Raw genomic sequence first — 26,601 nt, 5'->3', positions numbered from 1 at the left:
GTCTACTCCTCCTCCTGCAGGGTGATATATATAGAAGAGAGCTATGAGTCTACTCCTCCTCCTGCAGGGTGATACATATAGAAGAGAGCTATGAGACTACTCCTCCTCCTGCAGGGTGATACATATAGAAGAGAGCTATGAGACTACTCCTCCTCCTGCAGGGTGATACATATAGAAGAGAGCTATGAGACTACTCCTCCTCCTGCAGGGTGAAATATATATTAGAGAGCTATGAGTCTACTCCTCCTCCTGCAGGGTGATACAGATAGAAGAGAGCTATGAGTCTACTCCTCCTCCTGCAGGGTGATATATATAGAAGAGAGCTATGAGTCTACTCCTCCTCCTGCAGGGTGATACATATAGAAGAGAGCTATGAGTCTACTCCTCCTCCTGCAGGGTGATACATATAGAAGAGAGCTATGAGTCTACTCCTCCTCCTGCAGGGTGATACATATAGAAGAGAGCTATGAGTCTACTCCTCCTCTTGCAGGGTGATATATATAGAAGAGAGCTATGAGTCTACTACTCCTCCTGCAGGGTGATATATATAGAAGAGAGCTATGAGATTACTCCTCCTCCTGCAGGGTGATACATATAGAAGAGAGCTATGAGTCTACTCCTCCTCCTGCAGGGTGATACATATAGAAGAGAGCTATGAGACTACTCCTCCTCCTGCAGGGTGATAAATATAGAAGAGGGCTATGAGACTACTCCTCCTCCTGCAGGGTGATATATATAGAAGAGAGCTATGAGTCTACTCCTCCTCCTGCAGGGTGATACATATAGAAGAGAGCTATGAGACTACTACTCCTCCTGCAGGGTGATAAATATAGAAGACAGCTATGAGTCTACTCCTCCTCCTGCAGGGTGATATATATAGAAGAGAGCTATGAGATTACTCCTCCTCCTGCAGGGTGATACATATAGAAGAGAGCTATGAGTCTACTCCTCCTCCTGCAGGGTGATACATACAGAAGAGAGCTATGAGACTACTCCTCCTCCTGCAGGGTGACACAGGAAATCAAATAGAATAAACATAAAAGTAATGTACTGTACCTTTAAATTGCATGTATGTTCCGTGACGATTCTGCCAGGCTTCTTTGAATTTAGACCCTTTGTATATTTCAACTCTACAGCAGAACATGGGACGATCCGACCTCCTCAGATTATTGATTGTAATAGTTGCTGTTCTATCTCTATTGGGATCTCCCACCGCTGAGATTCTTCCCTGATAGTTGGTATGTGTCCAGCGTCCTGTGTGATTATATATGATTTCACCATTTCCACAACGATCCATCCCTCCTCGTCTCCAGGACACTCTCACCTCTACAGGTCCGTCCTTCTGCTCTGGATAGGTGAAGTTACATGAAATAGTCACGGACCCCTTCTCTTCTACATTGATGGCGCCTCGTTGCACTGTACAGTATGGTTTATCTCTGTCACTACAGCTTCCTGGAAGAACAAACACCTCATTAAAGGAAATGTGTCACTTTTTTTTTTAGTACTGTTTAAGTTTTAGGAATATAATGGAAATTAATACATATTTGTTCTGCAGGGGGATGACATCAGTAATAGCATCTGTGTAGCTTGTCTCTGCACGACACATACAGAGATGTAAGAACCCTTCTCCTATGCTGGTGCTGAATCAGCTGTAAACTGCTCACACACTACGTCATGTGTAGTTCACAGTGTATATATAGTCAGAGGCAGCTAGACGACATTACTTTGTAGCCTGGAATCTCTCCTTCTACACCAGAAAACTAAATACACGTTCTCCAACCAGAAGCATCATCATAGACAGGGGCGTAGCTAAAGGCTCATGGGCCCGGGTGCAATCATTCAGCTTGGGCCCCCCTACCCCTCCCCTACACCATCATCATCAGACCCCTGTGCGCGCCTATGCCCAGACGCCTTGCCCAACAGCCCCCACAGTATAATGCCCCCACACAGTATAATGCCCCATAACTGCCCCATACAGTATAATGCCCCCCATAACAGCCCCATACCGTATAATGCTCCCCATATCAGTTCCCACAGTATAATGCCACACATAGCTGACCCCATACAGTATAGTGCCCCCATATCAGCCCTCATACAGTATTATGCCCCCCATATCAGCTCCCCATACAGTATATTGCCCCCATATCAGCTCCCCATACAGTATAATTCCCCCCATTAGCTTCCCATACAGTATAATGCCCCCCATATGAGCTCCCCATACAGTTTAATGCCCCTCCATATCAGCTCCCCATACAGTATAATGCCCCCCATATCAGTCCCCCCATACAATATTATTCCCCCATATCAGACCCATGCAGTATAATGCCCCCCATCTTCTCAGCCCCCATGCCATATCAGCCCCCCATGCAGTATAATGCCCCCCCACCATATCAGCCCCCATACAGTATAATGCCCCCATATGTGCATAATAGAAAAAGAGCATAATTACTTACCTATCCCCGTTCCCACGTCGGGTGGAGGATCCTTCACCTCCTCCGGTATGTGCTATGAGTGACTCGGCACTGACAGGCGCGATGATGCCACTACATCCTGCCTGCCTGCGTCGATCCGCTCAGGGCACGGTGAATGCTGGATCAAGGAGACATCAACTCCTTGCTCCAGCATTGAATGGAACTGGGACCTTGGTGAGTGACTCGCGACCCCCTGGAGGTCTTCACACGACCCCCTAGGGGCACGCGTCCCACAGTGTGTAATGTATTGTGTTGTATTGTGCAATTTGCAGTGGAGAGAGGAGGGGGGATTGTAATTTAACGCCCCCCCCCCTCTCCACCGCAAACTGCACAATACAACCCAATACATTACAAGGCAACACATTACATTACAACAACACAATACATTGTATTACAATACAGACTCTGCAGCTCACCTGGAGTCCTCCGCACCTGCTCTTCCACTGCACTGGCTGGAGGACGTGCCACGTGACAACACGGTCACATGGTACACAAAGTCAACTTGTACGAAGTCACCTTTTGACGGATATTCCTTTAAGACAGCCAGACTTTGGTACCTGGAAAATACAGAGGTGGCTCTATTCTTCTTGTATCCGCCTTTCGCTTCATGCAATTGACTGCCAGCAGAATAGAGGACCGGGTTTGCTGCCAGATCTGTAGAAAGTCCCCGAATGCAGAGTCAACTGCGGGCACCTGAGAGGTAGCTGAAACAAGAAGAGGAAATTGTGGATGTTGGCCGTAGACAATGAAGAATGGTGTAGAAGCAGTGGACTCACTTGTGTGGTTGTTGTATGAGAAGCTTTACCCAGTCACCATGCTGAATGGAGATGAAGTGTCTTAAATAATTCTCCATGATTTGATTAATCCTCTTGACTTGGTCATTGGACTAGGGATGGTAGGCTGAGGAAAATTCCAACTTCACATCTAGGAGTTTACAGCTCTGCAGAATTTTGAGGTAAACTGAACCCCCCGATCAGACACGATATGAAGCGGCAAGCCATGTAAACGGAAGATATGCTGGATGAAGAGCTTTGCCAGTTGAGGAGCAGAAGGTAGTCCGGCCAGCAGGATAAAATGTGCGATCCGGTCCACCACCACCCAGACCGTATTGCATCCTGCTGAGGAAGGAAGGTCTGTGACAAAGTCCATTGCTATATGCTGCCAGGAAGTGTTGGGTACAGGGAGAGGCTGGAGCAGGCCGGCAGGCTTGGAGTGATCAACTTTGTTGGAAGCACACACAGTGCGACAAAGTCAGCAACATCATAGGACAGCGTGGGCCACCAGAAATGATGAGCAGTCAGATCTAGAGTCTTACATACACCCGCGTGCCCAGTCAGTTTGGAGCTGTGTCCACAGCGAAGGATTCTCCTCCTGTCTGCCAACCGCACAAACGTCCTCCCCGGAGGGATGTCTCTAACTTGCAAACTGTTAGCAGAAATAATGCAGGACGGGTCTATGATACATTGAGGGGACTCCACAGTGTGCTCTGTTCCAAATTACCTAGATAGGGCATCGGCCCTAACATTTTTGTCAGCGGGGGTAGTGGAGCACAAATTGGAACCAAGCGAAGAACACCGACCACCTGACTTGGTGAAGGTTGAACCGTTGAGCTGACTGGAGATATGTCAGGATCTTGTGGTCGGTGTATATCAGGATGGGGTGGGCTGCGCCCTCTAGCAGATGTTTCCACTCTTTCAGAGCCACTTTGATGGCCAGTAACTCCTGATCCCCAATAGAGTAATGGAGGATTGAGGCTAAGTTAAAGGCATTCTTGAGGCTATTAAATGCAGATTCTGCCTTTGGAGTCCACACCATAGCATTCACACCATTCTTGGTAAGGGTAAAGAAGGTAGAGGGAGCCATCAATGATGAGAAGTTTGGGATGAACTGCTGGTAGAAGTTGGCGAATCCCAAAAAACGCAGTATGGACCGCAGGCTTTGAGGATGTGGCCATTTCAGGACGGACTTTACTTTCTCAGTATCCATCTTGAAACCTTGGTCCGAGATGATGTAGCCCAGGAAGGGCAGAGAGTTTTTTCAAAGACACACTTCTCCAGCTTGGCATACAGACGATTCTCCCTTAAACACAGTAGAACTTGACGAACATGCCTCCGATGAGTCGTCGGATCGGGAGAGAAAATCAGAATATCATCGAGATCGACCACAAAACAGACATAGAGAAGATCTCGGAAGATATCATTGACAAATTCCTGGAAGACCGCGGGAGCGTTACACAGACCGAAGGGCATCACCTATGGTTGTCTCTCCAACAAATCCTAGGCATTGGAGTTTTTTTGGCTTCTGAGGGCACAAACGCACAACATGGCCTCCGAAGCCGCAATATAGGCAAAGTCCCAAAGTGCGTCTGCAGTGTTTCTCCTGGGCAGACAGTTTGAGCCGGTCCACCTGCATAGGCTCCTTTGGTGGAACAACTGGTGAGGGCAACAGGGATTGCTGGAAGGTAGGAGCCAGCTTAGGGAATCTTCTCTCCCGACGAACCTCTTGGGATCGCTCCTGGATCCTCATGTCAATCCGGATGGCTAGAAGAATGAGGTCATCCAGGGTAGGTGGCAGATCACGAGCAGCAAGCTCGTCTTTAATGTTAGAAGACAGTCCCTGCCAGAATGTAGCCACCAAGGCATTGTTGTTCCAGGACATACTCACCCACGGAGGTTATCACTGGCAAAGGATCAGAAGCAATGCAGTTGCTGAGGAGACTCGTCCAGGTTCCCCAAATACTGTGTGAAAAGTCTGTAGGAAACACTGGAAGTCACAGGTGTCCACTCCCTGACTTTCCCAGATAGGAGTCGCCCATGCTAGGGCCTTGCCAGTAAGGAGTGAAACTATAAATGTGATCCTTGCGCCATCAGAAGAAAATTCTATGACATATAGACTGAAGGGCCGTTGACGCTACAACCAGCAGGGAACAAGAGCCAGGCCAATTCTGCAGCAACTGTTTTACACTTTGCTTGCCTTCGCTAAGTTTTCATATTAACTCCCTCTGTTGGCCAACAGTGGGACACATAAAAGATTATTATTAAATTTTTCATATTTCGTGACAAGTAAAATAACAAAAATATTTTACAAAAATGTATAAAAAAATGAAGACATTTATTTCATTTTTAAATATAAAAATAATAATGATTGGGTGACATTCTCTTTAATGTACCGCTGTGCATCATGGCCTCCAATGAATACTCCACTATTCTCCCACAAGACAAAAAGATCTTGGTAGACCAACCGGCTTCCTAGGAAACTAGTCCTAGTCTATGTATGTCAGGGATAGAGAAATGACATTTTAAGCTCCACCGGGAACAGGGACTGATGTGAATGATTACAGAATATGTCAGCAGTGGGTGTCAGCTCTCTAATCTTGGCTGTTTAATCCCTTAAATAATATGTGAGAATGAAAAAAACATAAGTCCATCCAGTGTACTATGAATGTCAATCAGGGCCATACCTAAAGGCTCATGGGCCTGGTACAAAAGTACTTCTTGGCTCCCCCCCAAACTTTTCTGTTGGCCGATGGCCTGCAGCTTTTAGCTGCATTGCTGGGTCTCCTAAGTGAACCCACAATTCAGCACTAGCAGCCAGTAGCGTCACTAAGGTCCTAACCCCTTAAGCACGCAGCCTTGTTTTGGCCTTAAGGCTCAGAGCTAGAGATGAGCGAACCGGGACAACCGAACCCGGTTTCGGTCCGAACTTCCGGTAAAGTTCGGTTCGCAGCGAATCCGAACTTCACCGGGTTCGGCCGAACCCGTTTTGACCGAACCCGGTCAAAAACATTATACAAATCGGCAGCCACTTATCTCTATCAATCACTGATAGAGAAAAGAGGCTGCTGATTAAAAATAAAATAAAAAGCATTTCATACGTACCCGGTCGTTGTCTTGGTGACGAGTCCCTCTTCTTCCTCCAGTCCGACCTTTTCCGACGCGGCAGCCTGTGATTGGCTGCAGAGGCCTCTGCAGCCTGTGATTGGCTGCAGAGCCCGCGGCAGCCTGTGATTGGCTGCAGCGCTCACATGGGCTGCATCGTCATCAAGGAATGTCGGGCCGGATGTCGAGAGGGACGCGTCACCAAGGCAACGGCCAGGAGACCGGACTGGAGGAAACAGAAAGTTCTCGGTAAGTATGAACGTCTTTTTTTTTACAGGTACTGTGATCGGTAGTCACTGTCCAGGGTACTGAAACAGTTACTGCCGATCAGTTAACTCTTTCAACACCCTGGACAGTGACTATTTAGGGTATGTGCACACACACTAATTACGTCCGTAAATGACGGACGTATTTCGGCCGCAAGTACCGGACCGAACACAGTGCAGGGAGCCGGGCTCCTAGCATCATAGTTATGTACGATGCTAGGAGTCCCTGCCTCTCTGCAGGACAACTGTCCCGTACTGTAATCATGTTTTCAGTACGGGACAGTAGTTCCACGGAGAGGCAGGGACTCCTAGCATCGTACATAAATATGATGCTAGGAGCCCGGCTCCCTGCAGGGTGTTCGGTCCGGTACTTGCGGCCGAAATACGTCCGTCAATTACGGACGTAATTAGTGTGTGTGCACATACCCTTACTGACGTCGCCTAGCAACGCTGCCGTAATGACGGGTGCACACATGTAGCCACCCGTCATTACGGGGCCTCATGCACACGACCATTAAAACACCCGTTATCACGGGTTGTAATTACGACCCGAAATAGCGGGCCCATAGACTTCTGTTAGCCACGGGTACCTTCCCGTTTTCTCACGGGAAGGTGCCCGTGCCGTTAAAAAGATAGAACATGTTCTATTTTTTTATTTTACGGGCCGTGCTCGTAATTACGACTCGTAACTACGAGCACGGCCGGCCGGCCACGGGCAGCCGGCCGCTTTTGTGAACCGTGCTGTCATTATAATTATAGCAGCACGGCCCGTAAAATAGAAAAATAGAACATGTTCTATTTTTTTAACGGCACGGGCACCTTCCCGTGAGAATACGGAAAGGTACCCGTGGGTAACAGAAGTCTATGAGCCCGTTATTGCGGGTCGTAATTACGACCCGCAATAACAGGTGTTTTTACGGTCGTGTGCATGATGGGAGCACGGCTCGGAAAAACGAACGGCTGCCCGTGCTCATCTCCTGAAATACTCTGTGCTGCCTTAAACTCTGTGGACAGGTCAGGATCCTGTTTCTTTTAAATGCTGCTAGGGAACCCGCTCGATCCACTATATAAGGCTACGCTACAGTGCAGCATTTAAAAGAAACAGGATCCTGACCTGTCCACAGAGTTTAAGGCAGCACAGAGTATTTCAGGAGATGAGCGTGCAGATTCAGTGCTGTTGTGAACTCTGCTCTTACCATTACGTAGCTCTCAGTCTGTTATCTCTCCTCCACTCCTGTCCTCAAGAACACCTTCACATGATTGGCAAGTCACCACGTAATGGTAAGAGCAGAGTTCACAGCAGCACAGAGTATTTCAGGAGATGAGCGTGCGGATCTTGTGCGTGGTGGTGACTTGCCAATCATGTGAACGTGTTATAGAGGACAGGAGTGGAGGAGATGTAACAGACTGAGCTACGTAATGGTAAGAACAGAGTTCACAGCAGCACAGAGTATTTCAGGAGAGGAGCGTGCAGATTCAGTGCTGCTGTGAACTCTGCTCTTACCATTACGTAGCTCAGTCTGTTACCTCTCCTCCACTCCTGTCCTCAATAACACCTTCACATGATTGGCAAGTCACCACCCCGCACAAGATCCGCACGCTCATCTCCTGAAATACTCTGTGCTGCTGTGAACTCTGCTCTTACCATTACGTGGTGACTTGCCAATCATGTGAAGGTGTTCTGGAGGACAGGAGTGGAGGAGAGGTAACAGACTGAGAGCTACGTAATGGTAAGAGCAGAGTTCGCAGCAGCACTGAATCTGCACGCTCATCTCCTGAAATACTCTGTGCTGCCTTAAACTCTATGGACAGGTCAGGATCCTGTTTCTTTTAAATGCTGCACTGTAGCGCAGCCTTATATAGTGGATCGAGCGGGTTCCCCAGCAGCATTTAAAAGAAACCGTGTTTGTGTATGTGTGTGTTTGTGTATATATGTGTGTTTGGGTATGTGACTTTGTCTGTTTTTGTTTTTATATGTGTGTTTGTGTATATATGGGTGTGTTTGTGTATATGTGTTTTGTGTATATGTTTGTGTATATATGGGTGTATTTGTGTATATGTTTGTGTGTAGATGTTTGTGTGTGTTTTTGTATGTGTGTATATGGGTGTGTGTTTGTGTATATGTGTTTGTGTATATGTGTGTTTGGGTATGTGTGTTTTTGTTTGTATATGTGTTTGTGTATATGTGTTCGTGTATGTGTGTATAACTGTGTGTGTGCGTGTGTTTGGATATGTGTGTTTTTGTTTGTATATGTGTGAGTTCGTGTATATGTGTGTGTTTGTCTGTTTATGTGTGTGTGTATATCTTGTTGTGTTTGTGTATATATGTGTGTGTCTGTGTATGGTTGTTTGTTTGTGTGTGCGTGTATATATGTGTGTAGGTGAGTAGAAGTATTGGTATTGTTCACATTGATAACTGTTTTTTTTTATGTTGTTGCAGATTTTGATGTACCGATTGGACTACATCTTCGATTCGTTGGACTACTGCGTAGATCTGCGTTTTTTCAAATTTTAATAAAATGGTTAACGAGGGTTTTGTTGGGGATTTCTTATTTCAATAAAAAAGAATTGTCTTTGTGTTTTTTTTTTCAAACTTTATTAGTGCCTAGATAATGGCAGTTGGCTGATTGACAGCGTCCATTATTAAGGGGGTACTTAGTGTTAGCCGGTGCAGAGGCTAGCACTAACCACCCATTATTACCCCGGTACCCACCACCACCAGGGGTGCCGGGAAGAGCTTGGTACGATCCAGTACCCGACCATCTGTTGTGATGGTCGGGTACTGGGGCGGCCGTAGGCTGGTATTATGAGGCTGGGAAGGGCCCAAATCAGTGGACCTTCCCACCCTTGTAATGCTAGGCTGCTGCTGCTGTGTTGTATCGGGCTGGTTATAAAAATGGGGGGGGACCCCCACGTCGTTTTTTTTTTGGAATTTAACAAATTTAGCAATAGACGGGTCCCCCACATTTTTAATAACCAGCCATATACAAGGCCGCAGCAGTCTGGCATTACATGGGTGGGAAGGGCCACTGGTTTTATCCATTCCCAGGCTAATAACACTGTGTTGTATGTGGCTGGTTATGATAAATTGGGTGGAACCCCATGTCTTTTTAAAAAAAAAAATGTAAATAAATAAATAATTTAAAAAAATGACGTGGGGTCCCCCCCACTTTTATAACCAGCCAGATACAACACAGCAGCAGCAGCCTAGCATTACAAGGGTGGGAAGGTCCACTGTTTTTGGCCCTTCCCAGCCTCATAATACCAGCCTGCGGCCGCCCCAGGGCCCGACCATCACAACAGATGGTCGGGTACTGGATCGTACCTGGCTCTTCCCGGCACCCCTGGTGGTTTTGGGTACCGGGGTAATAATGGTGGTTAGTGTTAGCCTCTGCACCGGCTAACACTAAGCCTCGCATTAGTAATGGATGTTGTCACTCAGACAGCGGCCATTACTAAAGTGGTAATAATAAAATTTGAAAAGAAAAAGACAAAGATATAGATAAAATATTTTATTGAAATAAAGCACCCCCAACACAACCCTCATTAACCATTTTATTGTAGAAAAAAAAAACGTCATCTAAGTAGTCCTCGAAACCGACGTAGTCCAAACACCAAACCTGTAAAAAAAAATAATTATGAAATAAAACATGTCGTAGGCTTAGATTCAGTTTAATGTGTGATACTGACTGTTATACCATGTATAGAAGCCTGCCGTGAAGTTGACTTAGATACAGGGCGCCAGCAGACAGTATCATACATGGCCATACATACATATATACAAATATACATACATACATATATACAAACATACATACATATATACAAGCATGCACATATATACATGCAAATATACATACATGCAAACATACACACATATATACATGCAAACTATCATACATACATGCATACACACACACATGAAAACATACATACATACAAACAAACAAACATGCAAAGATACATATATACAAGCATGCACAAATATACATGCAAACATAAATACATGCAAACATAATTACATACATGCACATATATATAAACATACATGCAAACATACATGCAAAAATAAAAACATGCAAACATACATACATGCACATATATACATACATACATGACAACATACATACAAACATACATGACAACATACATACATACATGCAAACATACATACATACATGCAAACATACATACATGCAAACATAGATACACACATGCAAACATATATACATGCAAATATACATACAAACATGCACATGTATACATACATGCCAACATACATGCAAACATACATGCACATATATACATACATACATGACAACATACATACATGCAAATATACATACATACACACATGCACATATATACATACATGCACATATATACATACATGACAACATACATACATACATGACAACATACATACATATATATATATATATACACACATGCAAATATACATACAAACATGCATACATACATGCAAACATACATTCATGCAAACACACATACATGCAAACATACATACATACAAATATACATACACACATGCACATATATACATACATGACAACATACATACATACATGACAACATACATGCAAAAATACATACATGCAAACATACATACATACATGCAAATATATACATGCAAATATACATACAAACATGCACATATATACATACATGCCAACATACATGCACAGATATACATACATACATACATGACAACATACATACATGCCAACATACATACATGCCAACATACATACATACATACATACATACATACATACATACATGCCAACATACATACATGCCCCAAAAAAATAATAATACGTTCATACTTACTTTCCTCCTGTCCGGCCTCCAGCGATGACGTTTCATTCATGTCGCCGCTGCAGCCTGTGATTGGCTGCAGAGGCGGTCACGTGGGATGAAGCGTCATCCTGACGTGCGTGACCGCCACTACAGCCTGTGATTGGCTGCAGCGGCGAAAGGGATGAAACGTCATCGCTGGAGGCCGGACAGGAGGAAAGTAAGTACGAACGTATAATTTTTATTTTTTTATTACATTTATGGTATTTTCCGCGCGCCGAGCATGTACTGTGAAGGTTGCTGAAAGAGTTAGTGCAGCCCATTAACTCTATCAGCACCCTGGACAGTAGCATGCTCGGCGCACGTAAGTGACAGGTTCGGTCAGAACTAGTTCGGTCCGAACCGAACTTTTTTGTGAAATTCGGCGAACTAGCCGAACCGAACTTTTGATAAGTTCGCTCATCTCTACTCAGAGCCCATTTTTGAAATCTGACATATTTCACTTTATGTGGTAATAATAACGTCAGAATTCTTTAATCTATCCAAGCAATTCTGTGATTGTTTTCTCGTGACACATTGGGCTTTATGTTGGTAGTGAAATTTCTTCGATATATTTAGTGTTTATTTGTGACAAATTGCAAAATTTAGAGAAAATTTTGAAAAAATAGAATTTTTCTAAATTTCAATGCATCTCCTTGTAAAACAGATGGTTATGCCACCAAAAATAGTTACTAGTTCACATTTCCCATATGTCTACTTTAGATTGGCATCATTTTTTGAACATTCTTTTATTTTTCTTGGACGTTACGAGGCTTAGAACATAAACAGCAATTTCTCATATTTTTAAGAAAATTTCAAAAGCCATATTTAAGGTACCTGTTCGGTTCTGAAGTGGCTTTGAGGGGCCTATGTATTAGAAACCCCCATAAAACACCCCATTTTAAAAACGTAACCCCTCAAAGAATTCACAACAGCATTTAGAAAGTTTTTTTAACCCTTTATGCATTTCACAGGAATTAAAGCAAAGTGGAGGTGAAATTTGCAAATTTCATTTTCCTGGCTGAATTTCAAACTTTTTTTTTTTTTTCTGTAACACAGAAGGTTTTACCAGAGAAACACTACTAAATATGTATTGTCCAGATTCTGCAGTTTTTAGAAATGTCCCACATGTGGCTCTAGTGCGCTCGTGGACTAAAACACAAGCCCTAGAAGCAAAGAAGCACCTAGTGCATTTTGGGGCCTCTTTTTTTATTAGAATATATTTTAGGCAGCATGCCAGGTTTGAAGAGGTGTTGAGGTGCCAAAACAGTAGGAATTCCCCAAAAGTGATCCCCATTTTGGAAACTACACCCCTCAAGGAATTCATTTATGGTTGTTGTTACCATTTTGATCACACATTTTTTACACAGCACGTATTTGAATTGGGCTGTGAAATTAAAAAAATGAAATTTCTTCCAATAAAATGTAATTTTTCATCAAAATTTCTTATTTTCACAGGGAATAAAACACCCCATTTTGTTGCCCAATTTCTCCTGAGTGCAGTAATACCCCATTTGTGGCTATAAACTGCCGTTTGGGCCCATGGGAGGCCTCAGAAGGGAAGGAGCGCTATGTGTTCATTGGAATCCAGATTTTGCTGGATTCGTTTTCGGGTGCTATGTCGCATTTGCAGAACCCCAGAGGTATCAAAGCAATGGAAACCCACCAGAAGTGAACCCAGTATGGAAACTACACCCCTTAAGGAATTCATTTATTGGTGTTGTGATCATTTAGGCCCCACAGTTTTTTCACAGAATGTATTTGAATTGGGCTGGTAATTAAAGAAAATGAAATTATTTTCAATAAGATGTCGTTTTGGCTCAAAATTTCTTATTTTCACAAGGAATAAAATACCCCATTTTCTTGCCCAATTTATCCTGAGTGCGGCAATACCTGATTTGTGGTGATAAACTGCCGTTTTGGCCAATGAGAGGGCTCAGAAGGAAAGGAGTGCTATGTGTTCTTAGGAGTCCAGATCTTGCTGGATTGGTTTTCGGGTGCCATGTCGCATTAGCAGAGCCCCAGAGAAATCAAAGCAATGGAAACCCACCAAAAGTGACCCCATTTTGGAAACTACACCCCTCAAGGAATTCATTTATGGGTGTTGTGACCATTTAGACACCAACATTTTTTCACAGAATATATTTGAATTGGCTTGTGAATTAAAAAAAAAGTAATTTTTTTCCAATAAGATGTAGTTTTAGCTCAAAATTTCTTATTTTCACAAGAAATAAAATAACCCATTTTGTTGCCCAATTTGTCCTGAGTGCGGCAATACCCCATATGTGGTGATAAACTGCTGTTTGTTCCCATGGGAGGGCTCAGAAGGAAGGGACCACCAGTTGGCCTACTGGGGATTTTCTGGTGCGAAGTCATGTATGCAGAAGCCCCTGAGGTACCAGTACAGTTGAAACCCCCGAGAAGTGACCCCGTTTTAAAAACGACACCACGTAAGGCATTCATTTAGAGGTGTAGTGAGCATTTTTACCGGAGACATACACCCCATAAACTGTAATGTGGGTTCTCCCGGGTATGGCAATACCCTACATGTGGCTGTTATCAGCTGCCTGGGCACACGGCACCCTCAGAAGGGAATGATGAGGGGGATAAGCTGTGCGGAGTTCATCAGGGTAAGTAAAACTGGGGTAAATTAAAAATCAAGGGATGTATGATAAATTTTAAAACAGTTTCATACAGAGCCTTAGTTTTTCAGGACACGTGTCACATTGATATATTGTGTCCTCCCTTATCCCCCTTTTATAGTAGACTTTGCCCCTCTTTTGACTTTTTCCCTTCATGCCAGTTTGGGGAACTTCTCCTGGAAAGTGTTGCCCTTGTACGATGTGTGTGGCCTCATTTCCAGAAGTACTGGGTGCCCCCCTTCGTGGTCCCTAAAAATTAGTTCCTTGATAACCACCTCTTGAATTTCCAGGAAAGTTCCCCTCTGGCCTGTACATCGACGTAGCACGTACGCATTGTACGATGCCATCGGTATGATGTGCACGGCCAGCTTCTTATACCACACCGCATGACACTGTAGGGCTTCAGGACTTGATCTGACAAGTCCACCCCTCCCATGTACCTATTGTAGTCCAGGATGCAGTCTGGTTTGGGGGTCTCTGTACTGGTACCTCGTACAAGTACATGGGTACTGGTGTGGCCATGTATTGTTGTCAATATAAGGACATCTCTGTTGTCCTTGTACTTGACACAATATGTTTCTGCTAGAACTGGTGGGGGGTTCGCATCGGGGGTATTCGTCCCCCAGAAAGGTATATTATTTGAAAGACTTCATAGGATGTTATCCCTTTGAAGTGGTCTTCTGGTGGTTGGAGCCATCTGCAGAGGTGAGCGGTGCCTCCGAGCTGGTTTACTGCTGGAGGTAAATAGTTGGTGGTGGTGGTTTGCAGATGGCTAACTCAAGGTTAAAAAACCGGGAAAAATGGTTTCAAGGACTTCCCCTGCTTTAATTGGTGTTAACCCCTTTCCGCACCTTGACGTAACTGCACGTCGATGTGTGCATTAAGTTTGCGCACCTAGACGTCCAGTTACGTCAGTGCTTTGACAGTTAACCGCCGCGCGGCGCTACATCGCAGCGGCGGTTAACTGTGCAGGGTGTCTGCCCTGCATTCCCCGTTGCCGATCAGCGGCCCATCGCCGCTGATTTCGGCAGTTAACCCCTTAATTGCGGCGTCCGATTTTGATCGCCACAATTAAGGTGTTTAGCGCCGATCGGCAGCCCCCACGTGAAATAACGGCAAATAACGGAAATAATACCCATGGCAACCGGACGCCAGACAATGGCTTCCGGGCTGCCATGTACAGAAGCCTATGAGGACCAGCTGGAGTGTGGTCGTCGTAGGCTTCCTGTCAGTGTGACTGTTACGTCACAATGACAGTTGGAATGCATTACACTACGTGTGTAGTGTAATGTATTCCAGCAGCGATCAGAGCTGCAAGTCTAAGTGTCCCCTAGTGGGACAAGTGAAAAAAGTAAAAAAAAGAATAAAAATGTTTTAAAAAAAGTGTCAAAATAAAAGTTAGAAGTGACATAAACATGAACTGCTTTTTTTTCCTATAATAAGTCTTTTATCATAGGAAAAAAATGAACACGTAAAAAAAAAGTACACATATTTGGTATCACCGCGTTCGTAACGACCCCAACTATAAAACTATAATATTATTTTTCCCGCACGGTGAACACTGCAAAAAAATAAATGAAAAACAATGCCAGAAACACTATTTTTTGGTCACCACCCCTCCCAAAATATACAATAAAAAGAGATCAAAAAGTCATGTACGCCAAAATTGGTACCATACAAACTACATCCCATCCCGCAAAAAACAAGCCCTTACACAGCTTTTTTAACTGAAAAATAAAAAGTTATGGTTCCCAGAATACGGTGACACAAAAAATAATTTATTTTCTAAATAAGTTATTTTATAGCGCAAACGCTGCAAAACATAAAAAACGTATATACATATGGTATCGCCGTAATCGTACCAACCCGCAGAATGAAATATAATGGTCATTTATAGCCCAGGGTAAACGGCGTAAAAAATAAATAAAAATCATTGTCAGAATTGATGGTTTTTGGTCACCTTGCTTGCAGAAAAATGGAATAAAAAGTGATCAACAAAATCGCATGTACCCCAAAATGGTACCAATGAAAATTACAGATTGTCCCGCAACAAATAAGCCCTCACACGGCTCCGGTGATGAAAAAATAAAAAAAGTTCCGGCTCCCAGATTATGGCGATGCAAAATGTGCAGTGTTCCAAAAGCGGATAAGATCGGGCGCCATTTATAAATGCGACACTGGCCACATATCTGCGGATTATTATTTATTTACCCCATTATTATGCCCCTGATGTACTCTGCCCAGCGTACATATGCCCCCACATTATAAACTGAAATACCAGCAAAACGGCAGAGCTACTACCAAGCAAAATCTGCGCTCCAAAAGCCAAATGGCGCTCCCTCCCTTCTGAGTCCTACAGCGTGCCCAAACAGCAGATTACGTCCACAGATATGGCAAAGCCATACCCGGGAGAACCCGGTTAATATTTTATGAGGTGTTTGTGGCACAAAATGGGCACAACATATAGTGCACTAAAATGGCACATCAATGGAAAATTTTAATTTTCACTCCGCACCATCCGCTGCGCATTAAACCCTTCGCGCATCATAACTTAATAGCATGTCGTGGTGTGGGGGGTGATGTGTGGAGCGTCTCACGCGCTGAGCCCGCGCCATATGCTGCGGGTGTCAGCTGTGTATTACAGCTAATACCCGGGACTAACGGACAGAAACAGCGATCGCGCTGTTACACGAGCCTGTAAAAATGGCAATATACTGCAATACATTAGTATTGCAGTGTATTCTACCAGTGATCTAATAATCTATGGTTCAAGTCTCCTAGGGGGGACTAATAAAATATGTAAAAACAAAAGTAAATATTTATTATTAGTGGGAAAAAATGAAATAAATATTTAAAGTCCAAAAAGAAACCCTTTTCACATTTTTTCTCTAAAGTAATGTATAAAAATAAAAAAAATACACAAAATTGGTATCGCTGCGTCCATAAAAGTCCAAGCTATTACAATATACCATTATTGTACTCGCACGGTGAACGCCGTGAAAAATAAAGAATTTAAAACATCAAAATCACAGTTTTTTGGTCACCTTGGCTCTACCAAAAAATGTAATAAAAAGTGCTCAAAAAGTCTTATGTACCAAGAAATCGTACCAATAAAAACTACAGCTCGTCCCGCAAAAAATAAGCCCTCACACCACTCTATTGACGGAAAAATAAAAAGTTATGGCTCTCAGAAAGTGGGGAGGAAAAAAGAAAAAGAAGAAGCAAAACATGAATCAGTCCGGAAAGGGTTAATTACTTTCTAATGAAAAAACATTTATGACCACATGTGGGGTATTGCCATACATGGGAGAAATTGCTTTACAAATGTTGGGGTGCATTTTCTCCTTTCTCCTTTGTGAAATTTAAAAAATTCAACATTTTAGTGGAAATAATGTTGATATTAATTTTCACGGCCTAATTCTAATAAATTCTGAAAAAGACGTGTGGGGTCTAAATGCTAAATATACCCCTAGATAGACTCTTTAAGTGGTGTAGTTTCCCAAATGGGGTTACTTTTGGGGGGCTTCCACTGTTTCGGTCTCTCAGGGGCTTTGCGAATTCGACATGACACCCAAAAACTATTCCAGCTAAATTTGGGCTCCAAAAGCCAAATAGTGTTTCTTCCCTTCTAAGTGCCGGTGTGGGTCCAAAACAGCACTTTATTACCACATACGTATTTATTACCACATTTACGTAATCGGGAGAAATTGTTTTACAAATGTTGGGGTGCTTTTTCTCCTTTATTCCTTGTAAAAAATAAAAATGTCAGACTTCTTACAAAAAAAAAGTAGATTTTTACCTTTACAGACTAAATCCAATGACTTCAGCAAAACGACTGTTTGGTCAAAATGCTAACTTTACCCCTAAAAAAATTCCTTGAGGAGTGTAGTTTCCAAAATGGGGTCACTTTTGGGGGGTTTCCACTATTTTGGTTCCTCCAGTGCATTGCAAACGCAACACGGCACTGAAAACTATTCCAGCAAAAGCAGAAATCCAAAATCCAAATGGTGCTCCTTCTCTTCTGAGGCCTGCTGTAAGTCCAAACAGCAGTTTATTACCACATATGGGGTTGTTATGGCAGGAAGGAGGTGAAGGGAACAAGTGAGCCCTAATCTACCCACCGCCCTGTCCCTGCCTACTTGCAACGGCCCGCCCTAGGCGACGGGGTACAACTTGGCGGCGGTCCCTACGCTGACTAAGTGCAAGGGGATACAAACAGGGAACAAGCAAGGGAAGGGGCAGTAGCCCACGGAACACCGTGAGGAAACGGAGTGGTGAACGAGCCAGTCAGGATCAGGATGTAGTGGAGTATACAAACGCAGAGCACGGAGCAGGAAGCAAGCCAGGGGCAGAGCGAAGCAGGATAAGCGGGAACTAAAGCAAGGCAGAAGCACGGCAGAAGCAGGCTGGAGCAAGGCAGCAGTGGGGCCAGGAATCCAAGAAGAATAACAAGCAATGAGGAAGAGAAAACGGCAGGTATAAATGGACAGGGGGCGGAGCTAACTCCGACTGACCAGGCCGCGATAGGCTCTCCCACTCCTGAGCCTGCCACCCTGATTGGTGGGAGCCGGTATCAGTCTAAGAGGTCTGGCCTCAGGTGTCGACTGATTAACCCTGGGAGTATCCACAGACGTAGTGCCTGGCAGATCCTTTACAGGGGTATTGCCATAATCGGAAGAAATTGCTTTACATATGTTGGGGTGTTTTTTCTACTTTATTCCTTGTAAAAATTAAACATTTCTTCGTTTTTTCACAAAAAAAGTAGATTTTCATCTTCACGTACTAATTCAAATAAATTTAGCAAAAAAACTGTGAGTTCAAAACGCTAACTATACCCATAGATAAATTCCTTGAGGAATGTAGTTTCCAAAATTGCATCACTTTTCGGGGGTCTTTACTGTTTTGGTACCACAAGACCTATTCAAACCTGACATGGTGCCTAAAATATATTCTAAAAAAAGGAGGCCCCAAAATCCACTAGGTGCTCCTTTGCTTCGGAGGCCGGTGTTTCAGTCCATTATCACACTAGGACCACATGTGGGATATTTCTAAAAACTGCAGAATCTGGGCAATAAATATTGAGCTGCATTTCTTGCATAAAACCTTCTGTGGTACAGAAAAAATTTATTACATTTGAATTTTCGAAAAAAAAAAAAATGAAATTTGTAAATTTCACCTCTACTTTGCTTTAATTCCTGTGAAACCCCTAAAGGGTTAAAACACTTTCTGAATGCTGTTTTGAATACTTTGAGGGGTGCAGTTTTCATAATGGGCTGATTTATGGGGACTTTCTAATATATAGGGCCCTCAAAGCCATTTCAGAACTGAACTGATCCCTGAAAAAATAGCCTTTTGAAATTTTCTTGAAAATGTGTGAAATTGTTGCTAAAGTTCTAAGCCTTGTAACGTCCTAGAAAAATAAAAGAATGTTCAAAAAACGATGCAAACATAAAGTAGACATATGGGAAATATAAAATAGTAAGCATTTTGTGTGGTATTACTGTCTGTTTTACAAGTAGATGCATTTAAATTTAGAAAAATGCTAATTTTTGCTAATTTTCTCTAAATCTTGGTGTTTTTTTACAAATAAACATTGAATTTATCGACCAAATTTGTTCCCTAACATAAAGTACAATATGTCGCGATATGTTCAATATGTTCAATATGTTCAATATGTCTCAGAATAACTTGGATAGGTAAATGCATTCCGGAGTTATTACCACATAAAGTGACACGTTAGATTTGAAGGCCAAAACAGGCTCAGTCCTGAAGGTGTTAATGTTTTTTGTTATTATTGATACTGACGCATGTTGGGTCATGTGAATTATAGGAGGAATTCTTTGGTTGAATTTCTCGTACTTATCCGAATTTTTCGGATTAAATTGAATTTTTTCTAACCAATGTAAATTAATAAACGGCTGCTGTGGCCATTTCACATCCAACCTCGGTTGTCACGTGTCTTTCTTAGGTGGGGTGTGAGAAAAAACTAGAATAAAAGGGTTCAGCAGCACACGACTCTACCTAGGCAGGTCATGTAAGAAGAAAATATTGCCTCATTGTTATTTTTTTTTTAGGTTCCAGTTCAGTTCTAAAGTTGCTTTGAGGAGCCTATATATTAGACACCCCTATCAAACACCCCATTTAGTATTCATAACAGCATTTAGAAGGTTTATTAACCCTTTTTGTGTTTCACAGGAATTTAGAGCAAAGTAGAGGTGAAATTTGATTAATTTAATTTAATTTATTAGGCACAGCGTCCAGTTTGAAGGGGTCTTGTGGTGGCAAAACAGTGTAACCCCCCCAAAAGTGACCCTATTTTGGAAACTAGACCCCTTGAGGAATCCATTGTAGTTTTCTTGGGGTGCATGCGGCTTTTTGATCAGTTTTTATTCTATTTTTAGGTGGCGTGGTGACTAAAAAACAGCAATTCTACTATTGTTTTTTTATTCTATTTTTTTTACAGCGTTCACCGTGCGCTATAAATGACATATTCACTTTATTCTACGGGGCGATACGATTACGGCGATACCAGATGTTTATAGTTTTTTTTATGTCTTATGGCGTTTGCACAATAAAATCGTTTTTATAAAAAATCATTCACTTTTTGTGTTGCCTTATTCTAAGAGCCAGAACTTTTTATTTTTCCATCAATAAAGCCGTGCAAGGACTTATTTTTTGCGTAACGAACTGTAGTTTCAATCAGAACCATTTTTAGGTACATGCGACTTTTTGATCTCTTTTTATTCCATTTTTTGGGAGGTGAAGTGACCAAACAATTGTGATTCTGGTACGGTTTATTATTATTTTCTTTTATGGCATTCACCGCGCGGTATAAATAGCAACATCATTTTTTAGATCAGGCCGTTATGGACGCGGCAATACCAATTATATATAGTTTATTTGTTTCTTTATTTCTTTATTTATTTATTTTTATTAATAATAAAGGGCTGATCAGGGAAAAAACTGGATTTTTACTTTTATCACTTTTAAAACTTTTATTTTCTTATTTTTACACAACTTTTTTTTACTTTTTTACACTTTTTTACTTTGTTCCACTAGGGGACTTAAGGGCAGGAGGTCCTTATCGCAATTCTAATACACTGCACTACATGTGTAGTGCAGTGTATTAGAGCTGTCAGCTATTCGCCGACAGCAAGCATAGTGGGTCCTGACTTTGTCAGGACCCACTAGGCTTCCGTAGATGGCGTAGCCGGAGTCCATTGTTAGGACTATGGTTGTCATAGTAGCTATCGCCGCTGCTATCATGTAGTGGGCCGTCGATTGTGGCTTAACCCCTAAGAAGCCGCGATCACTATTGAACGCGGTTTCTAAGGGGTTAATTGGTGGGGACCTCCGTGATCGGTCCCTGCACACTGAGCTGTGATAGCCTGCTGTCGGAAAAAGCAGTTATCACAGCTTAAACACGCGCCGGGGAAAAATGGTGCTGTGTTAACTCAGGTCAGTACTATTACTGAGCTGAGCGCGAACGATGTGCTCAGCGCGACGTAATAGTACTGAGTTGAGCGGGAAGGGGTTAAAACGTCAGGGGAAATAGCCCAAATACATATGTCCTCCCATTAGATACAGTGGCTCAGCAGACTTTATCACATATGACAGGCTAAGATATAGTCAAAATCGGGGATTTTGCAAACACCCTCTCTTTTATATTATATAGAGTGAGTAATGAGAACCACAAGGGTGTATACCACCAGTATTGTACAACTATTAATCAGGGAAAGGGAAGAAAGGGATAAAGATTGTGGTTCAGTTGAAAAAGTAGAAATAATAAAATAATAAACTTTATTAGCAAATTTTATTAAAAATTGTATATAAATTGTTACAATTGTCCAATGTAGGTCAGATTTAAATTATAGTGCAGATGACCCCCTATCCTACACTATAAAGGACACAATTTGCCTAATAAATGATTGACTATCAAAATGTTACTATCATGCAGTGGCAATGTTGCACCAGCTACCCAATAACACCACGATTGGGAATGTCAGTATAAATTACAAGGGTAGACAGTGTATATATAAGGATATCACCTAATTAATAATTTGCTTGGCGATTCCCACTCAAAATATATTGGATTGCCTGTGTTCCTGTTCCCATATAATAAAGTTGAATTTTATAAATATATTAATTGCTCTGAGATGAGCTGTATGGGAGCCTGATGACAGCGGTACAGTAGCCCGTGTTCCGAGTGCTCTGTGTTACATGCTCTTAGTGTTGAGTGCTTGCTGCCAAATGATAGACACTGAATCAGTGTCTTAACGTCCTCACCGCCGGAGACGGGAGAGACGGCAGGCAGCAGCACGATGAGGTAATCGGGCTGGACGGATTATGTGTGCTGCCGATATGACTCAGAGAGCGCTGTCAAGTGAGATCACCTGGCAGCGTCTGCTGAGACGGTGTATCACGCTAACACCGCTCACCCAGCTGGTAGCAACGGTCGCGTGTGAAAATGAATTGCGGGCATTATCTATTGGAATGTCAATTGCAGACAGTAATGGATAGAAAAGTGGACCTGTTACATTGGATTAAAAGGCTAAACACCAGACGCGGGTCAAAGCTTGCTGACATTGCTGGCCTGCTGCCAGCTTGCTGACATTGCGGCTCCAGCGCTGGAGCCAGGAAAGGTAAGTATAAGAAATGTTTTGCTTTTTTATGTGTTTGAGTTTTTTCACAGGTTCGGATGTTGGACTACTTCGGATTTGAGGACTACTAAGATGACAGCATTTTTTTTTATTCTCAATAAAATGGTTAACGAGGATTGTGTGTTTTTTTTTATTTAAAGAGGCTCTGTCACCAGTTTATAACCGCCCTATCTCCTACCTAATATAATAAACTACACGGGCCCCTGCAACTTTTTATATATATGGTGGGGAGGGGCGGCCGGCCCCCTGGCTTTGGGGCCTGGTCGCAACTGCGACTGCTGCGACCCCTATAGTTACGCCACTCCTGTCCATGGCATCTAAACGGTAAGACAGATGGATGTGCTCCCTCTATCACCGTACTGATGGATTGCTATGGCAGCGGGGGCCTAACAATGGCCCCTTAGTACTCCCATAAGGACAGGCTGCAGTGGAAATCCGCAGCAGACATTGTTACTATAGCTTTTTAGTTAAGTAAGTGCAGACGTTGAGGAAAACAACTGTGGGGAAAGTATTAAGCAAAGAGAGCCTGTGCGGGCTCTCTTTGCGTAATACTTTTCAGATATACTCAGGAAATACCGAATTTTCCTTGCACTGCCTGTCTGTGATATAGGGAAAGCCTGTCTACAAAAAAGAATCACACTACCCCACCCAGTGAGAGAGCTCCGAAATACGTTGGCACAACTTTACCAAACTATGATATCTATTAATTCGGAAAATAGTTTGCGGTGCGGAATTTACTTTTGCACAGTCTGTTGCGAAGAAGCAGCTGATTTTCACTGCAGATTTCAACTGAAATCTGCAGCAAAAGCGCTGCAAAATCCACCATGTCTGGATGAACCCTCAAATATGTACATTTTGCTGCAGAGCCACAGCAAATTTGCCGCGCATTTGCAGCAAAATCCATTGTGGAAAATTTCCACTACGTCTTAACGTGCCCCAATACTGAATTATAGTCTGGACCCCTGGTGGGACTAAAAAAAAATTGGCATAAATAAATCAATAAATATCCTTGCCAGAATTGCTGTTTCTTGTTCATCCTGCCTCCGAAAAAATTGAATAAAAAGCTATCAAGCAGTTGCATGTACCCAAAATGTCAAAACATCTGCAAAAAACAATCCCTCACCAAGCTCCGTTGACAAATAAAAAAGAGCTATGGATCTGTATGGTGACAGAAAAAGTGTTTTTATTAAGTAAAACAGAAAAAAAACTACATACATTTGGTATCATTGTAATCATATCGACACACAGAATAAAGTTAACATACCATACAAAGAACGCCCTAAAAGAAACTCACACAAAAATAGTGGGATTGCTGGTTTTTTTCTTCCATTCCCCTTAAAAAAAGAATACATTTTTTCAATACACTATATGTATCCCAAATTGGTGCCATTTAAAAATACAACACGTTCCACAAAAAAACAAGCCCTATGTCGACAAATATTAAAACGTTGGCTCCTAAAACTCTCGGATGAAAAATGGTGACCCAAACTCATTTTTATGCCCACCAGTTTCTCGACCCAAAACCTCACGCAATCATTTGCTAGACCCCATATGTGGACCCCACGTAGATGCAGATGATGATGTTTTGGGGCCTTGTGCTGCATATAGGGCTAATGAATGAGCCATAGTTTAGGCATTACTAGATCGCGGATATTTTGTACAACACCCCCAAATACTGCATGGCCATGCCCCAGACACGGCCATGGGTTAAATAATGATAATGCACAGTGCTCACCCCAGATGACTCCCACATATTTAAAATCGATCCAGATAATTTAGGCGTCCTGATGCATTTAAAAAAAAGGCTTAATTACTGCCAACACCTGCCCAGTAAGAGATCAAGGTATGGAATTAAAATGTACAAGCTGTGTGAGAGTACATCAGTGTTTACGAAGGGAAGGACTATAGGATTGAACCCCTAGAATGCCCACCCTTCCATTCTGGGAGTTCCTGGGAACATAGTGTGGGATTTGGTGTACCAGGGTTACCGCCTCTACATGGATAACTTCTTTACTATCATCTCACACATTAAGTGTGTCACTTCCAGAAATACTGCGCCATGCGGCACCATGTGCAAAATCCAGAGAGGCCATCCTCCAATGCGCCGCGACAACAAGTTGTTGGTCAAGTATAAAAACAAGAAGGACGTCCTTATATTAACCAGCATACAGGGTAAAATCAGAACCCCTGTCCAAAGTACAACTACAGTGACCCCCAAGTCAGATTGCATCCTGGATTATAATTGGTAGAAGTTCATCTCTTGGATCCAATGCTGAATCCATATAGTACTATGCAGAAAAGAAAGGTGTAGTACAAAACGTTGGCCATGCACATCATATAGATGGCATTGCGTAACGCTTAGGTTCTATCACGATGTTCCGACCAGATGGGAATATTTCTACAGATTCAGAAGATGGTTATCAAGGCCCTAATATGTGGGAACAAGGAAGGAAAGGGCCTTCGTTTTTCCGGTAGCTAGGCCTCCCGTGTTTTACCAGGGCAACACCTTCCCAGAAAAGTTTCCCAAACTGCATAGAATGGATTTACTTGCCTATTGGTCTCTCCTTCTGGTCATATGCATGTATGGATATGTAGATGGCCTGACATAAGTTTGTTGTCATGTTACATTGTTGTTTTATTCTTATTTGTTTTTTATTGATGTGTATTGCTACATGTATATTCTAAAATATATGCAACGTTTCATAATTTATTTCCCTTATGAAATTCTTGCCAGATCCAACCATAAGACCCCATGCAGCTGACCGTAAAAAATCTCCGTAATTACGGACCCACCCGGTTCTATTGGCCGCGGACACCTTTCCGTATCGATACAGATAGGTGTCTGTGCCGAAAAACTGTACCGCAAAAGATAGAACATGTTCTATCTTTTGCGTTTTACGGGCCATGCTCCCATACTTTGTATGGGAAAACGGTCCGAAAATGCGGGCTGCGGCCCTCAGCTGTCGACAGCCAACCGTGCCCGCAATCGCGGGCCGTAATTATGGGCATGGCCATGTGCATGAGACCTAACTGGACTTCTCTGCTATGTAATACAGGTAGTAATGAAGTTAATGCCTTGTTTTGAATAACACTGGCACAATATATATATAGTTACATAGTTACATAGTTACATAGTTAGTACGGCTGAAAAAAGACACATGTCCATCAAGTTCAACCAAGGGAAGGGAAAAGGGAAGGAAACATTTCTACACATAGGAGCTAATATTTTTTTGTTCTAGGAAATTATCTAACCCTTTTTTAAAGCCATCTACTGTCCCTGCTGTGACCAGCTCCTGCGGTAGGCTATTCCATAGATTCACAGTTCTCACGGTAAAGAAGCCTTGTCGCCTCTGCAGCTTGAACCTTTTTTTCTCCAGACGGAGGGAGTGCCCCCTTGTTTTTTAAGGGGGTTTTACAAGGAACAGGATTTCACCATATTTTTTGTATGTACCATTAATATATTTATATAAGTTAATCATGTCCCCCCTTAGTCGTCTTTTTTCAAGGCTAAATAGGTTTAATTCTTTCAATCTTTCCTCATAACTAAAATTCTCCATGCCCCTAATTAGCTTCGTTGCTCTTCTTTGTATTTTTTCCAACTCCAGGGCATCCTTTCTATGAACTGGAGCCCAGAACTGAACTTTATATTCTAGATGAGGCCTCACTAATGCTTTGTAAAGTGGTAATATTACATCCCTGTCCCGCGAGTCCATGCCTCTTTTAATACACGACAATATCCTGCTGGCCTTTGAAGCAGCTGATTGACACTGCATGCTGTTATTGAGTTTATGATTTACAAGTACACCCAGATCCTTCTCAACAAGTGA

At 42.7% G+C, this 26,601-nt stretch overlaps 1 protein-coding gene across 3 annotated transcripts in view; it reads right to left on the bottom strand.

Annotated features, from left to right (window-relative positions):
- The window catches only part of LOC142748429 (protein turtle-like), an 84,565-nt gene that overhangs the window by 43,937 nt on the left and 14,027 nt on the right, over positions 1-26,601 (bottom strand). For 2 of the 3 annotated variants that reach the window (XM_075855525.1, XM_075855527.1), the window contains exon 2: positions 1,057-1,452. In XM_075855525.1, the coding sequence (XP_075711640.1) occupies positions 1,057-1,452 (396 nt within the window). Of the gene's footprint in view, positions 1-1,056; positions 1,453-6,349; positions 6,640-26,601 lie in introns of those variants that run through there. The other variant, XM_075855526.1, reaches the window with a different exon arrangement.

This window comes from Rhinoderma darwinii, chromosome 3, assembly GCF_050947455.1.
Source record: "Rhinoderma darwinii isolate aRhiDar2 chromosome 3, aRhiDar2.hap1, whole genome shotgun sequence".
NCBI classification, from domain to species: domain Eukaryota; kingdom Metazoa; phylum Chordata; class Amphibia; order Anura; family Rhinodermatidae; genus Rhinoderma; species Rhinoderma darwinii.
The sequence above is the reverse complement of the archived record's forward strand: the minus strand, read 5'-3'. Positions and strand labels throughout refer to the sequence as shown.